The 18088-nt window shown below is 41.2% G+C and overlaps 1 protein-coding gene across 1 annotated transcript in view; it reads right to left on the reverse strand.

Moving 5' to 3' along the window:
* The window catches only part of LOC126252331 (cholinesterase-like), a 67356-nt gene that overhangs the window by 12255 nt on the left and 37013 nt on the right, over positions 1-18088 (reverse strand). Inside the window, exon 7 of the mRNA XM_049953217.1 lies at positions 10769-10945. Within this exon, the coding sequence (XP_049809174.1) occupies positions 10788-10945 (158 nt within the window). The 3' untranslated portion in view covers positions 10769-10787. The remainder of the gene's footprint in view (positions 1-10768; positions 10946-18088) is intronic.

Raw genomic sequence — 18088 nt, forward strand, 5'->3', positions numbered from 1 at the left:
AAGAGTAACGTTCTACAAGTCGGGGCGTGGAATGTCAGAAGCTTGAACATGGTAGGAAAACTAGAAAATCCGAAAAGCGACATGCAAAAGCTCAATTTGGTTGTAGTAGAAGTCAGTGAAGTAAAATGGAAAGAAGAGAAGGATTTCTGGTCGGATGAGTATAGGGTAACATCAACAGCAGCAGAAAATAGTATAACGAGAGTAGGATTCTTTATGAATAGGAAGGTAGGGCAGAGAGTGTGTTACTGTGAACAGTTCAGAGATATTGTTGTTCTTATCAGAATCGACAGCAAACCAACTCAGAAAACGTTAGTTCAGGTACACATACCGACGTCGCAAGCTGAAGATGAAGAGATAGAGAAAGTATATAATGTATATGAGGATACTGGAAGGGTAATACAGTACCCAAAGGGAGATGAAAATCTAATAGTCATGGGGGACTGCGATTCGATTGTAGAGAAAGAAGTAGAAGAAAAAGATTCACGAGAATATGGGCTAGGGACAGGGAATGAGAGAGCAGAAAGACTAATTGAGTTCTGTAACAAATTTCAGCTGGTAATAGTGAATACTCTGTTCAAGAATCGTGAGAGGAGGCGCTACACTTGGAACGGCCGGGTGATACGGGAAGATTTCAGTTAGATTACATCATGTTCAGACAGATTTTCCTATATCTGGTACTGGAGTATAAGGCGTACCCAGAAACACATATTGACTCAGATCACAATGTAGTAGCGACGAAGAGTAGGCTGAAAGAATCAATATTCAAAGAAGTGGGATGCGGAAGTACTAAGGAATGACGAGATATACTCGAAGTTCTGTAAATCCATAGATACAGCATTAAGGAATAGCTCAGTAGGCAGTACAATTGAAGAGGAGTGGACGTCCCTAAAAATGACCATCATACAGGTTCGAAAGAAAAAAATATAGGTATAAAGAAGGTAAATGCGAAGAAACCATGGGTAACAGAAGAAATACTTCAGTTGTTCGAAGAAAGGAGGAAGCCCAAAAATTTCCCGGGAAACTCAGGGATACAGAAATACAAGTCGCCAAGGAGTGAGATAAATAGGAAGTGCAGGGAAGGTAAAATGAAATGACTGCACGAAAAAGGTGAACAAATCGAAAAATATATGATTGTAGGAAGGACAGACCCAGGAGACAGGAAAGTCGAAACAAACTTAGATGACATTAAAGACAAGGTTGGTTACATTAAGAGTGAAACGGGAATTCCACCGCTAAATGCAGAGGAGAGAGCGGATAGGTGGAAAGAATATATTAAAAGCCTCTATGAGGGGGAATATTTGACTGGTGTGATAGAAGAAGGAACAAGAGCCGATGTAAATTGGTAGGGGATCCAGTATTAGAACCAGAATTTAAAAGAGCTTTGGGGGGCTTAAGATCAAATAAGGCAGACGGAGCAGATAACATTCCACCAGAATTTCTAAAATCATTGGGAGAAGTAGCAACAAAATGTTGTTCAAGTTGGAGTATAGAATGTGTGGCGATATACCATCTGACTTCAGGAAAAAATCGTCATACAATTCAGAAGACTGGAAGAGCTGGTAAGTGCAAGAATTATCACACAGTCAGATTAACAGCTCGTGAGTCCAAATTGCTGAAGAGAATAATATACAGAAGAATTGAAAAGAAAATTGAGGATGTGCTACATGACAATCAGTTTGGTTTTAGAAAAGGTAAAGGCACGAGAGAAGTATTTCTGTCGTTGCAGTTGATAATGGAAGCAAGACTAAAGAAAAATCAAGACATGTTCATTGGATCTGCCGACCTGGAGAAAGAATTGGCCAATGTAAAATGGTGGAAGAATGGTGAAACGATATCAATGATACGATTCACTGGTGACATTACTATCCTGAATGAAAGGGAAGAAGAATTACATGATCTGCTGAATGTAATGAACAAACTAATGAGTGCAGAATATGGATTGAGAGTAAATGGAAGAAAGACGAAAGTAATGAGAAGTATCACAAATGAAAAACTTAACATCAGGATTTATGGACAGAAGTAGATGAAGTTAAGGAATTCTGCTACCTCGGCAATAAAATAACCAATGACGGATGAAGGAAGGAGGACATAAAAAGCAGACTAGAAGTGGCAGAAAATGCATTCCTGGCCAAGTGAAGCCTGTTATTATCAAACAATTTGAGGAAGAAACTTCTAAGAGTACAAATTTGTAGCATAGCGCTCTATAGTTGTGAAACATGGACTGTGGGAAAACCAGAACGGAAAAAAAGAATCAAACACTTAAATGTGGTGCACAGACGAATGTTGAATATTATGTGGACTGATGAGGTAAGGAATGAGGTGGTTCTACGCAGAATCGGAGAGGAAATGAATATGCGGAAAACACTGATAAGGAGAATGGACAGGATGATAGGACATCTGTTAATACATCAGAGAATGGATTCCATGGTACTAGAGAGAGCTGATGAGGGCAAAAACTGTTGAGGAAGACAGAAATTCGAACACATCAAGCAATTAATTGAAAACTTAGGTTGCAAGCGATACTCTGAGATGAAGAGGTTGGCACAGCAGAGGAATTCATGGCGGACTGCATGAAACGAATACTATTGAAGACCATGCGTGATTAACCCAGTTGTCACAGCGTATGTGCTGCTCGTGCGCGTGCGCTTGTACTGTTACTCAGCACGCTGCGCCACGAGCCTTCCACCGTGGAAGATGGCCTCAACGATATCGGATTAAAAAAAATGGTTCGAATGGCTTTGAGCACTATGGGACTTAACTTCTGACGTCATCAGTCCCCTACAACTTATAACTACTTAAACCTAACTAACCCAAGGACATCACACCCATCCATGCCCGAGGCAGGATTCGAACCTGCGGCCGTAGCGGTCACGCGGTTCCAGACTGTAGCGCCTAGAACCGCACGGCCACCCCGGCCGGCGATATCGGATCAATCGTCTTTAGACAGTAAAATCGCTGAATGATACCGGCCGGCTACGCAGAGCACGAATTTTTTCTGTCAGAGAATTCCATGTAGTGTGTAGCCCGATTGATAAACGACTCACACACTCGTATTTCCATTGATACATTGCTAACAGGAACCATACGTTTGACATATACGATGTAACTGAGGTTTCACTCATTTCCATCGAATGACCAGTAGAATTAAAGTTTTCGGCGACAGGAGACTTTCTGGTTTGGAGGAAGCGAGTATTCCGCCGGTGTTCCACTGTGCGATCCTGAAGACTTGTTTGTCCTGTATAACATTTGCCACACTTGCCCAAAATCCCACAAATACCAACCTTGCCCAACTCGAAGTCGTCTTTAATAGTTTGTACTTGTAATAAACGTCGCCGTTAAGAGGAGTCGCTTAGATGTATTCAAATGCGATTTTTGAAGAAATTCATTGCATTTAATCATAGATGGATAACGTAAGGTAACTTCAACCTTAAGTCTTTGAAGCGGGGAGCTGTTTGGCGGGTGGAAAGGTCCTTGGACCATAAAATAAAGTGTCCTAGGGCACTAATTTAACAAAATGATTAAACCTTTTACAGTAAGAAAAAACGAAGTTTGATACAATCCCTTAGAAGCGTGGGACTAATATGATGATTAAAAGACAACAAGAAGCCAAATTGAAATTATCAGATAATTCAACTACTAATCCGTATTCATCAACGTCTTAATCACCATAGGACGTTGCCCGTTTACAGATACTATCAAGAGAATATATCTGCACACTATACTTAGCAACTGCACAAATGACTTACGGCCCAATCACAAGTGTCTACTACGATGTAGTCAAAATATTTTGATGTTTTAAGCAGTAGTAGTACAAGTGGTTAACAACGAGTTAAAGGGCGAATCCAGTCAAGAAATTATTCTCATGAACTGTGCAAAAGACTTAAGGCCCGATGATATGTGGCTCCCACGGCGAAGCCATTTCAATTAATACAATTTTACATACATGTTTCATCAAGGGTCGTTGTGCCTTGGTCATGAAGGTCAGTTTACCGTAACGCCAACCAATCTTAAGTGGACTAAATTACAACACCAGGAAGCTTAATAGCATTTGCGTCAAATACAAAATAAAAGTGTTAATGGCAGGCGGACTTGTAAAAAATTTACAATCGCTGAAGATGCTTCAGGATCTTAAGCTTAAACACAGAGAGCTGTTACTGCGCAATGGCCGAGCAAAATATCGGTTTCAACTTATACTATACGTCGCCCTTAAACGGTGCCGCTTAGATTTACTCAAACGGGATTTTTTAAGAAAATAGTTGCGTTTGATCATGTACAGTTGACCTGTTAAACACCGTGGCAAGACAAGCGCTTGATTTCAAGGTTGTAGGAAAATAAACAGCGACAAAAGACGACTATGTAGATGGAAGCAGCTGATGCCAATGGGCATCATCAGTAAATAAACAAATGATCAGATAGTTGTCACACAGGCTGCTGGTTCAGAAAATAGCAAATGACAGGCAAAACAGACATGATGTAATCAGCTGCCCAGCTGTCTTACCAAACCAGGTACCTTTTCCTAAGATATATTACAAAATCGTTTGGTGTCACCAGATACACCAAAGCGTAGAATTAGATCCGTGATAAATAACGCATTAAGTAATGGTTTACCAGTCATGTAATACACATAGGTAGGCAGGGTATAAAACAGTTATAGTTAAGTATAACACCAAGGCATAAACCAGTCTGAAAAGCCCAGAAAGCAATAAATACTACTCTATTAAAGTACAGGAGGACAATGAATTGAGCCAATTGGGAAAGCACTAAGCGCTAAACTCTTCTTCAATAAAATGACAATGTATTATAGGCTGGCGAGCATTGAATACAAAGTATTGTCATAAAATACAATACACTAAATAGTACACTACTGGCCATTAAAATTGCTACACCACGAAGGTGACGAACTACAGACGGGAAATTTAACCGACAGGAAGAAGATGCTGTGATATGCAAATGATTAGCTTTTCAGAGCATTCACACAAGGTTGGCGCCGGTCGCGACACCTGCAACGTGCTGATGTGAGGAAAGTTTCCAACCGATTTCTCATACACAAACACCATTTGACCGGCGTTGCCTGGTGAAACGTTGTTGTGATGCCTCGTGTAGGAGGAGAAATGCTTACCATCACGTTTCCGACTTTGATAAAGGTCGAATTGTAACCTATCGCGATTGCCGTCTATCGTATCGCGGCTTTGCTGCTCGCGTTGGTCGATATCCAATGACTGTTAGCAGAATATGGAATCCGTGGGTTCAGGAGGGTAATGCGGAACGCCGTGCTGGATCCCAACGGCCTCGTATCACTAGTAGTCGAGATGACAGGCATCTTATCCGGATGGCTGTAACGGATCGTGCAGCCACGTCTCGATCCCTCAGTCAACAGATAGGGACGTTTGCAAGACAACAACCATCTGCACGAACAGTTCGACGACGTTTGCAGCAGCATGGACTATCAGCTCGGAGACCATAGCTGCGGTTACCCTTGACGCTGCGTCACAGACACGAGCGCCAGCGATGGTGTACTCAACGACGAACCTGGGTGCACGAATGGCAAAACTTCATTTTTTCGGATGAATCCAGGTTCTGTTTACAGCATCATGATGGTCGCATCCGTGTTTGGCGACATCGCGGTGAACGCACATTGGAAGCGTGTATTCGTCATCGCCGTACTGGCGTATCACCCGGCGAGATGGGATGGGATGCCATCGGTTACACGTGTCGGTCACCTCTTGTTCGCACTGAGGGCACTTTGAACAGTGGACGCTACATTTCAGATGTATTCGATCCCTGCGAAACCCTACATCTCAGCAGGATAATGCACGACCGCATGTTGTAGGTCCTGTACGGGCCTTTCTGGATACAGAAAATGTTCGACTGCTGCCCTGGCCACCACATTCTCCAGATCTCTCACCAACTGAAAACGTCTGGTCAATGGTGGCCGAGCAGCTGGTTCGTATCCATATACCTGTCACTGCTCTTGATGAGCCGTGGTATCGTGTTGAAGCTGCATGGGCAGCTGTACCTGTACAAGCCATCCAAGCTCCATTTGACTCAGTGCCCAGGCGTATGAAGGCCGTTACTACGGCCAGAGGTGGTTGTTCTGGGTACTGATTTCTCAGGATCTATGCACCCAAAATGCTTGAAAATGTAATCACATGTCAGTTCTAGTATAATATATTTGTCGAATGAATACCCGTTTATCACCTGCATTTCTTCTTGGTGTAGCAATTTTAATGGCCAATAGTGTATATGAGGCATGCTGTGTAAAATCAACCTTAACAGTATTAACTCTGAACACTACTTTAATAAAATACTAAATGAGGCTGGCAAACGTGACAAAAAAGTCAGAGCGGGATCCAGTAGAATGATACGACAGACAGCATGACTTGCGGAGACAAGCCAGCCACGCTGCTCAGAAGCATTGCGAATGGACTACCAAGTCTGAAACTTGACAAACATTCTCCGCAAATTACGAATAGGAATCCAGAAAATAGGCCACATGCAGCCAAGTATCAAAACGAAACCGAGCTTCTTTGATTGGTTCACAACAGTGGACTAGAGTTACAACACAAATATCATGTAGGCGCGGGAGTAACCAAGATACAATGGTTCACGCATAAGGAGAGAATAAAGATGACTGACCATTGCAAGAAAGTCTCACCAAACAGTCCACAACATGGTCACGCAACGGTTCCCTGAGTAGGCTTGCTTCCTTCAACGGTCGAGCAGCTGCAAGATAACTTCAACTGGCGTGATGGCGCCAGTAACCCTCCACAGGACCTGCTGCCGCATTCCATCTATGTTAAGTCCGGCACAGCGCTTACAAGTCCACGGCAAACACGGTCCACTACTGCCAGCAAGTGACTTCCCCAAAGCTAGCCGGGAACGGCCCTATGTCCGTGTCCGCTACTGTTTATTCGAGCCGTCTTGGGGGGCCAGGCGTCCTCTGGTCTCCCAGCAACATGCCAAACACTGGGCAGATGCAGTCGATAATAGGGTAACAAACCAGTCGTGCACACAGTGTACAATTGTGCCTACTTCCGTGGAAACATTCCCAGTACACACTATTGATCAAAAGTATCTGACCCCCCTAAATAATACACAATTGGTCAATAGATGTCACTAGATGAGGACCCGCCAATATACCAGGAGGTATGGAATACTGTTGTCAGTAGGGAAGCAGTACCAGTGAAATGAGTCTGTCAGAAGAGCTTAGTGACTTCGGATATTGACTAGTTATTAGATGTTACCTGGGTAATAAATCTATCAAGGACATTTAAATTCTTCTAAACCTGCCTAAGTTGACAGTGATGTGACTGAGAAGCGGAAATGCGAAGAAACAACCACATCAAAATAAAAACCACCAGGACCTCATATACTGACAGATAGGAAGATCGAGCATTACAGTGGGTGGCTACAGAAACATAGTATGAATTCAGCGGAGGGAATCACTTGAGAGTTCCAAAGAGCTGCCAGCAGTCCAGGTGCAGCAGCGACCGTATGTAAGGAATTAAAATGAATGACGTACAATGGTCCTGCAGCTCTTCACATGCACTGTTAACAATGAAGTACAGAGAAGGTTTCATGGGAGGTGATTTTCATGGTTGGTATGTGGTTCCCTTATTGAGCTTAAAAGAAGACGCTTAATGCGGAAGTAGAATAACACATTTTGGAACGTTGTGTACTGTGTGTAGTAGAGAAAACTTTCCGAGTTTATGAAATTGTTGTGTTAGCATGACTGTGCAACCTCTCATGAAGCAGCAGATGTGAGGCAATGGTCTGTGGACAATAACATTCGTGAGACGGACTTCTCTGCCTGTAGTCCCGAGATAAACCCCTAGGAACGCCTTTGGACTAAACTACAGCGTCCAGTTACCTCCAAACCCCAGTGTTCATCACCACTACCTACTCTGGGGTGGGCTATTGTCGAAAAATGGACGGCCATTTCTCGACAGACATCCAAAGATATCACTGGAAGCGTCTCCAGCAGAGTTCAAGCCGTCATAAAGGCGCCCCCCATGAGAATGTCCGCTGTCAGGAGTCTGAATACTTTTACCAGACAGTTTGTGGTAACTATGCTGTTATTCTTAAGCCGTCGTCTTTTTCCTTGTTCCGTTGTTTGTATGTGTGTAACTTGCTCTATATTTGCTGATACAAATATCTATTGTTCATGAAAAGATTTTGGAGCTTTCCAGTTCTGCTTGCAGTTCATTGGAATCTTGAATGGTATTGACACGGTGGATGTAGGTCTTCAGGGCACTCATTGTTTGTACCAGATAGTGGGGAACTATTATCCTGTCAATATAGGTCTGTATGATACGCCTTTCGTACCAGCAAAAGTCCAAATGTGCCCCCTGTCTTACGTTGCACAGAGACGTCTAAAAACAACAAACAACTTCCTTTCTCTGTCTCCATAAAAAATTAATGTGTTAGTATATGGAGTTCAGATGATGAAGGAACTCTCAGTGATTGTCTAAACCATGAGGACAAGCTGTGAAAGTATCACAATGAAATCGTCAAAATACTGTTGGCTTTAAAACTTGTCAGTGCTCTTTGTTCAGAATCGTCAGTAAAATGTTTGGCCACCAATGCAGTCAAAGGACTCCCCATAACAACACGGTCAGACTTTTCGAAACGCTCGTTGTTAAATAAAAAGTGCATCGAAGAGAGAGTGCGCTCAAATAATGCTGTAATGTCAGCATCAAACTTTTTCCCAATGAAATGTAATGAGTTCATCAGAGGCACATTTGTAGAAAGTGAAGCAACATCAAAAATGCCCCATAAGTCGTTGATTTCCAACTTAGGTGACTTAAGCTTGTTGATAATATCAGTAGAACTTCCTGTACGACGTTTGCAGTGGGTTTTAGTAAAGGCACCAAGTACTTCGACCGTAAATGGCTGCTCTTGTTTTTGCCACAGTAGGTCATAGAGGGACACCTTCTTAGTGTATTTTTGGCAATATATACTGTCTAGATGGAGCTGAACTACGTGGCCTGAGTCTATTAATGACCTCTTTTGGTAGAGATGTCGAAAGTTCCACTAATTGGCTCACTTTACAGTTAGTATAATCCTTTTAGAATTGAGATTTTTGAATAAAATTAAAAAAAGCATCGATCTTCGTAACATAGTCCTTTTGTGGCATGAGCACGATAGCGTTACCTTTATCTCCTTTGACTAACACTGTTTCCATGAACCCTCTAAGCTACCGACAGCTGCTATCTCAAAGGAACAATGTTGCTCGTCTGTGACACGCCTTCCGTCAAGGCAGAGTCGAGATGAGTACCCTCTGATAAATCTGTTGCAAAACTGCGCACAGCCTCTTCAATGGAACAGACGAAGTCCACTACTGATGGTGAAACGCATAAGAGCACAGTTAAGACCCCTTTCCAGGACAGAAACAGTTGTATCATCTGTAGATTTCCCAATCAAGTTGATAGTGGATCATCGCTCAAGGCGAATATCATTCAGTCTTTGCAGTCTTCCCCGTTGTAGAGTTAGATATGGTAACGCTCAAAGGTAACGCTACATTCGTTAACGCTAAAGTCCTCATGGCATGGGAAGACTAAATTAATAAGATCATTCTACAGCGAAATGGCTTGAATCTTCAGCGCTGAAACAATTAAAACATTTGTAATTGGACTCGTGACCGTATGTACTCATTTAAAGTTGGAACTCGCAGCAGAACCTACGACCAGTCAACTTTATCCAGGACACCATACTTAATTTAAGTGTGCATTCATTCATACACATTGACAACCATTAACTGAAATTAGTTCACTCACCCTTCGCCACAAAAACAACACATTCAGATCTTAGGAACAGCACATACTAAACTAAAACATTAACAGTATTTTTCGAGTGAATCTCATGGTGACATAAAATTCTGTTTCGTTGATTTGCAGTTTACTCATTCATTATGTTGTGCTGCGACTAAAACACCATTTGAAAGGGTTATTTTTTGTTGCACCACCTGACAACTCTCGCCGTCAGGCGACCCCATCAATGACAAACAAAATATTCGAATACCATCCCACTAACAGTTCGAACGTCAGCCACTAACCTGGAGTTCCAATTTGCGTATTTTTCGCTCATACGGAGTACTTGACATAATTTAACTCCACAAATGTTGGGTATGAATATGTGCTTCACTTCGTCATAGTACAGGGTGGAGAGCAGCATATACGAGGATGGACAGGACAGAGAAATTTCTGTAAACAATATCTAGTATTTCGCAGAGTACATACTTCAGCTGTAGTTGACCCGATCAGATTGATGAGGATGTGGGCATCTGCAGGAATTTATAAGTGAAAGGACTGGTTAAAAATTAATGAAATCAACGTGTTCCATGCACGAGTACATATGAGAGCATTGAGGGTGGTCTGTGAGGGCTGTAGCCTGTCTTTGGGGGGGGGGGGGGGGGTATAGGAAAGAAATCGCATCTGAGCTAGCTGTAAATGTTCGTCTTCAAACTGACGCTCTGTAGCGGCCAGCATTTAACGTTCAGTTTCTCTCTCACGTTTCCCATTGGCTACCCATAACGGACGCATTTTGGGCAGATTATCAGTAGATAAATTTATTGATGTCTTTTTATGTATTCCCATACTCTGAGACAAAGAGATGGAATAGGATTTGAGAATGAGTGAAACTTTTCGTAACAAGAATTATTCAACAAGAAAATTATTGACATGCAAACTGAATAATTACATAAGATTTAGTAAATAACAAGTTTGGAAATATGTTTCATTCGTGCGATGATCTTCATCAGAGTACTCACATTGACGAGGGTATCCTTGTCATTCAAAGAAATGGTGCCATTGCCAAAGTAGAAGACCCTCAGCTTCTGGGATGCACTTGCCTGCTGCTCCACTGTCGGTAAATGGAGTACCAACTGCATTCTCGAACGCTTCATTAAGACCATTGACAAGCGACGGATCCTCAAGTATTGAAAACCCTGTGGGAATGTTAAACTCATTGAGATAGAATATTGGTCTCTCATTCATAAAAGCTGTCTCCACTATGGTTGTGAGATCTCAGCATTAATGTCAATTACACCAACCTAGTTCGATTACGGAGTCTAGATTCCTGGAGAACTACGTTGTAGTCGCCGGACTAACATTACTTTTCTTCAGGTAGCTATCACAGTCGTGCACTATTTCTGAATTGATAGCATTAACCGACGTCTACTTTAACTATTGTTTATTTTGCAGTATTACGGTAAGTGAAAATTTTGGCGATATACATCTCAGTAAATTAGATTACCACGCCTATTTTCATTCTCTGCTTTCGTATGGCCTCATATACTGCGTAACTCATCATTGAGTAAAAGAGTGTTCATTGCACAAAAGCGTGTAATCAGAATAATTGCTGGAGCTCATCCAAGATCATCTTGCAGACACTTATTTAAAGAGCTAGGGATCCTCACTATACAAATATTTAACATCATGCAGCACGTCAGCAACCGTATATGTATAGAAAATAAACAATTTTTTTTAGCCTTCAGTTGCAAAGTAATTTTTACTCGTTTACCTACGTTTCGTTTCCAGTAACGGAATCTTCTTCAGAACAAAAAATTAAATTATTTTGAGAGCCAAACACTGGCCATGTCACAGATTAAAAGATCTGTGACATGGCCAGTGTTTGGCTCTCAAAATAATTTAATTTTTTGTTCTGAAGAAGATTCCGTTACTGGAATCGAAACCTAGGTGAACGAGTAAAAATTATTTTGCAACTGAAGGCTGAAAAAAATTGTTTATATCCTCACTATAGCCTACAATATATATATTCACTTATGAAATTTGTTATTAACAATCCGAATGAATTCAAAAGTAATAGCAGTGCACATGGCTACAACACTAGGAGAAAGGATGATCTTCACTACTCACGGTTAAATCTAACTTTGGCTCAGAAGGGGGTAAATTATGCTGCCACAAAAGTCTTTGGTCACTTACTTAGTAGTATCAAAAGTCTGACAGATAGCCACATAGCATTTAAAAGGAAATTAAAAGAATTTCTGAATGACAACTCCTCCATTAGATGAATTTTTGGATATAGTAAGTGGGTAATTTCCCCACCCCCACCCAAAAAAAAAAATTAAATGTCGTGTAATATTTTGTATAGTGTAACATCTTGTATAGACACCTTTTATTAACCCGACACGTTCCACATCAGTACGAAGTGTCGTATTCGTGATCTATGGAACAAGTAATAATCTAGTCTAATCTAACCCTGATGTCTTAAAAGGTGTCCTACCTGTTCCTTCTCCTGGTCAGTGTTTTCCTTTCCTTCACAATTCTATGCAGAACCTCCACATTCCATACCTAAACAGTCGCACCTAACTTTTAACATCCATCTGTAGCACCACATCTCAAATGCCTGGATTCTTCTCTGTTCCGATTTCCTATAGTCCATGTTTCAGTACAATACAGTGCTGTGCTCCAAACGTACATTCTCAGAAATTTCTTGCTCAAATTAAGGCCTTTGTTTGATACAAGTAGACTTCTTTTGGCCAGTGCTAGTCTGCACCTTGTTCCGTCCTCATAGCTTATTTTGCTGCCTAGGTACTAGAATTCCTTAACGATCTACTTCGCGACCATCAGTCCTGACGTTAAGTTTCTAACTGTTCTCATTTCTCCTACTTCTCATTACTTTCGGCTTTCTTCAATTTCCTCTCAGTCTATATGCTATACTCACTAGTCAGTTCATTCCATTCAGCAGATCATGTAATTCTTCTTCACTTCCGCTCAGGATAGTAGTGTCATCAGGAATCATATCATTGACCTAATTTCATCTTCAATTTTAATTCCACTCCTGAACCATTCTTATATTTCCATCATTGTTTCTTCGATATACAGATTGAACAGTAGGGGCAAAAACTACATCCCTGTCTTACAGTCTTTTTAATCCGAGCACAACGTTCTTGGTCATCAACTCTTATTATTCCGTCTTGGCTCTTGTGTGTATTGTATATTACCACTCTCTCTCTATCTATAGCTTACCCCAATTTTTCTCAGAATTTCGAACATCTTCCACCATTTTACACTGTAGAAAGAATTTTTCGGGTCGAAAAATCCTATGAAGGTGTCTTGCTTCCATTACCAACCGCAACGTCAGAATTGCCTCTCTGGTGCCTTTACTTGTCCTAAAGCCAAATTGATTGACATCTAACATATCCTCAATTTTCTTTTCCTTTCTTCTGTATATTATTCTTGTCAGCAACAAGGATGCCTGAGCTGTTAAGCTGATTGTGCGATGATTCTCGCACTTGTCAGCTCCTGCAGTTTTCATAATTGTGTGGATGATATTTTTCTGAGAGTCGGATTGTATGTCGCCAGACTCATACATTCTCCACACCAACGTGAATAGCTATTTTGTTGCCACTTCCCCAAAGAGTTTTAGAAATTCTGATGGAATGTTATCTATCCCTTCTGCCTTATTTGATCTTACGCCTTCCAAAGGTCTCTTAAATTATAGTTCTAATACTGGATCCTCTATCTCTTCTAATTCGAGTCTTGTTTCTACTTCTTTCACGTCAGAAATCTTACCCCTCATAGAGGCCTTCAGTGTACCTTTCCCACCTATCCGTTCTCTCCTCTGCACTTAACAGAGGAATTACCATTGCACTCTTAATGTTCCTACCCTTGCTTTTAATTTCACCGAAGGTCATTTTGATTTTCCTATATGCTGAGTCAGTCCTTCAGACATTCATTTCTTTTTCGATTTCTCACATTTTCCATGCAGCCATTTCGTCTTGGCTTTCCCGCACTTCACATTTATTTCGTTCCTCAGCGACCTGTATTTCTTTGTTCATGAAATTCCCTGATCATTCTTGTACTTCCTTCTTTCATCCATCAACTGAAGTGTTTCTTCTGTTACCCGTGACCTCTGCACAGTTACCTTCTTTGTACCAATTATTTTCTTTCCAACTTCTGTGATTGCCCTTTTTAGGGTTGTCCATTCCTCTCCAACTGTACTGTCTACTGAGCTATTCCTTATTGCTGTACGTACTCGTAACGAACTTTAAGCGTATCTGTCGTTTCTTAGTCTCTCCGAATCCCACTTTTTTTCGTATTGATTCTTCCTGACTTCCTGACTTCAATTTTAACTCCACTCCTAAACCATTCTTATATTTCCATCATTGTTTCTTCGATATACAGATTGAAAAGTAGGGGCAAAAACTACATCCCTGTTCAGTTCAGCCTATTCTTCATCACTACTACATTTTGAGCAGAGTATACCTGCTACTGTGTACGCCTTACAACCCAGCATCAGATTTCGGAATGTCTGTCTCATCACGCTCTAATCTAACTGAAACCTTTCCCTAAGACCCGGCCTTTTCCATGTATACCTCCACCTCTTGAGATTCTTGACCTGAGTATTCGCTATGACTAGAACAAATTTGTAGCAGAACTCAGTTAGTCCATCTTCTCTCTTATTCTTTATCCCTAACCCATCTTCTCCTTAACCTTTCCTTCTACTCCTTCCCATACAACCGCATTCCAGTCTTACGTGACTAATAGATTTTTATCTTCCTTTATCTACTGAATTGGCCGTTCAGTATACTCATATACTTCCTCTATCTCTTCATCTTCAGCTCAACTTTGTTGCGGCGACACGCCGATTTCGGCCACATAGCTGACCAAGGCAGTATAGCATGATGTAAGCTAGCTCACCGCTGCGGACGACTGGGATCTTTTGTTTCAGCTCGTCCACCTCAATCAGATTTCAAGTCAGCCACTAAGGGTGATGCAACAATAGTTCGAAACACTCGCCTTCTTTCAGTACTTGTCTTGCAACTATGAAACTGTCTTACTTTGCCTTCATATGAGTTCGAATATATTTTGTTGGCCGCATTAAAACCGTATCGAAATAACTGCTTCATTCTACTATATTTATATAATCTTCATTTTACAAGATGCTAACTTTATTGCTTAATTTATCTCGGTATGTTAATTGCATTCTTGTGGCGAATGCTACTTTCCAAGAAAGACAAAATATTCCTTTGTACCACATACATCATCTTGAACTACGACTACGTAGAGAAAAGCAAAGAAATTAGAGCGTAATGTGTGAGTGAACGATGGAGTTTTCCCCACTGCCTTTTTGCGAATACAGCGGGATATTGAGAAGGGAATTATGGGGGATGAGTCTATATCTACATCTACTTGGATACTCTAAAAATCAGATTTAAGTGTATGGTAGAGGTTTCATTGAACCACTTTCATAATTCTCTATTATTTCAATCTCGTTTAGCGTGCGGAAAGAACGGACATCTATATCTTTCCTTACGAGCTCTGATTTGCCTTATTTTATCATGCTTATCGTTTCTCCCTATGTAGGTCGGATTCAACAAAATAGTTTCGCATTCGTAGGAGAAAGTTGGTCATTGGAATGTCGTGAGAAGATTGCTCCGCAACCAAAGACGCCTCTGTTTTAATGATGTCCATCCCAAATCCTGTATCATTTCAATGACACTTTCTCCCCTATTTCGCGAAAGTACAAAGCATGTTGCCCTTCTTCGTACTTTTTCGATGTACTACGTCAATCTTATCTGGTAAGGAAAGAGGAAAGACAAGCGTAGTGTAGACAGTCTCCTTAGTAAATCTGTTATATTTTCTAAATGTCCTGCCAATAAAACGCAGTCTTTGGTTAGCCTTCCGCACAACATTTTCTGTGTGTTCCTTCCAATTTAAGTTATTCGTAATTGTGATTTTTAAGGAATTTAGTGGAATTTACGGCCCTTAGATTTGACTAATTTATCGTGTAACCGAAGTTTAACGGATTCCTTTTAGCACTCATGTGGATGACCTCACACTTTAGAGTGAAGGAGTAATAGGATTACTGGAAGTATACTCCAGCTCACACTGTAATTCAGATGTGAAATATGTGAGGAGAACCCGAATTTGTTTCTGTGTAATGGGATTATGTGCTTCTGCCCTTTTAAGTATTTTTACTCTGAACCTATATGCCACTGAACCATTTGGTGTCTGATAAAATATGGGCAATTTCATTTACAGCTATTCCTAACCCTTGCAAAATACTACGTCTGCATTTTTTTGTGTAGGAATACCCTAAGTGTAGCTATGTCGTTTTTCTCAGGCACTTGTACTGAAGTATTACATTTCCCTTTCCCGCTACAGTCGGCACACTTATGGCCTAGATGGAGCGTGTATGACTAGCACGTGAAAAGACCTTCCACTGCTCAAAATCTAGAATAAAAATCGTCACGACGGGCTGCCGAAGACTTCCGGCGTAAGGAGTCATCCTCGTTGTGTCAAAGGACGGAGGAGCAGACAGAGGTTGAGGGCATTCTCTTGCTCTCGGCTTGGAAAATTGCCCCTGAAAGGTCGAACAATCGACAATGATCAACCGCATGAGAATGCAGAAGGCAATAATAATCACTGCGTGAAAGACACATGATGGGTATTCACGCGACAAGTAGCGTGTTATTGGAAAAGCGTCATGATGATCTCTACATCGTAACAAGATCCAGGATTACTCCCCCATTCGGGTCTCTGGGATGGAACTGCCAAGAGGGAGGGGACAATGAGAGAAATATTGAATAACCAACAAAGGTATTTCCGCGAGTCGGGACGTGGAATGTCAGATGTTTGAAAGCAGTAAGAAAGCTACAAAATCTAAAATGGAAATTGCGAAAACGCAGTCTTACTGCAGTAGGTATCAGCGAAGTGAAATTAAATGGAGAGAACTTCGGTTTAGACATATCAAGGGTATTATATCAAGAACAGCACAAAATAGTATAACGGGTCTATGATTCGTTTTGAACATGAAATTCCAACAGAGGGTGAGCTACTGCGAACATTTTAGTGACGGGTTGTTCTCATCAGATTCGACAGCGACGCAACGACAACAAGATAGTTCAGTTATACATGCCGAAGTTACAAGAGTAAGATGAAGGGACAGAGACAGTATATGACATTGAAAGGACATTTCTGGACGTAAGGGGAAAAGAAAACTTAATAACCATGGGGGATTGGAAATGCGATTGCAAGGGAATGAGCAGAAAAGAGAGTTATGGGGGATTATGGGCTTGGTAGTAGGAATGAGAGAGGAGAAAAATTACCGATAATTTGAGTTCTGTAAAAAATTTCGGATGATGATACTGAATACTCAGTTCAAGAATCACAAGAGGAGACAGACACCGCAAATTGCAGCTGAATTACAAGGTCAGACAGAGATTTCGAAATCAGACTTGTAAGTCGTACCTAGGAGCAGATATAGGCTCAGATCTCAATTTAGTAACGATGAATGGACTGAAGTGTGGAAGGAAGTGGGATCCTGAGGTACTGAGGAATGATGAGACGTGTTTGACGTTCGTTAAGCGCGTGGATGCTAACGTTAAGAATGGAATGGGAATTCCATTGTAAAACTTTGAGGTGAGATGGCAGGTGGAAATGGTACACTGAAATCCTCTGTGTGAGGAAGCACTTTCCTGATTAAGTGAGAGAAGAAATTGGAGCTGCTGTGGAAGACGTAGGGGATCTAATATTAGTCGAAATTTAAAAGGGTTGTGGAAGACTTTAGAGCAAGTAAGTCAGAAGGGACAGATAAAGTTCCATTGAGATTTTCAAAATCATTGGGATAAGTGGCAACTAAACGGCTATTGGAGTTACAATATACCAGACTGGCGACGTATCATCAGGTTTTTGGCAAAATGTCATCCACACATTTCAGAAGATAGCAAGGGCAGCTAAGTGCAAGAAATGTCTCGCAGTCAGCTCAGCAGCTCACGCATCCAAGCTGTAGAGAAGAATAATACATAGAAGACATGAAAAGAAAACTGAGGGTCAGTTAGATGACGATCAGTTTGGTTTTAGGAAAGTCAAAGGCACCAGAGAAGCAATTCCAACTTTCTGTTTTATAATGAAAGCAAGGCTGAAGAAAGGTCAAGACACTCTCATAGGATCTGTCGGCACAGAAAATACGTTTGGCAGTGTCAGCAGGGGAACGTTGTTCAAAATTCTGAGACGCATATGAGTAACCTGTAGCGGGAGGCGCGTAATATACAGTATGCATAGCAACCAAGAAGAATCTAAATGACTGGGTTACCACGGATGAAGTGCTTGGTTTAATGAGA

This window comes from Schistocerca nitens, chromosome 4 (genome assembly GCF_023898315.1).
Source record: "Schistocerca nitens isolate TAMUIC-IGC-003100 chromosome 4, iqSchNite1.1, whole genome shotgun sequence".
NCBI classification, from domain to species: domain Eukaryota; kingdom Metazoa; phylum Arthropoda; class Insecta; order Orthoptera; family Acrididae; genus Schistocerca; species Schistocerca nitens.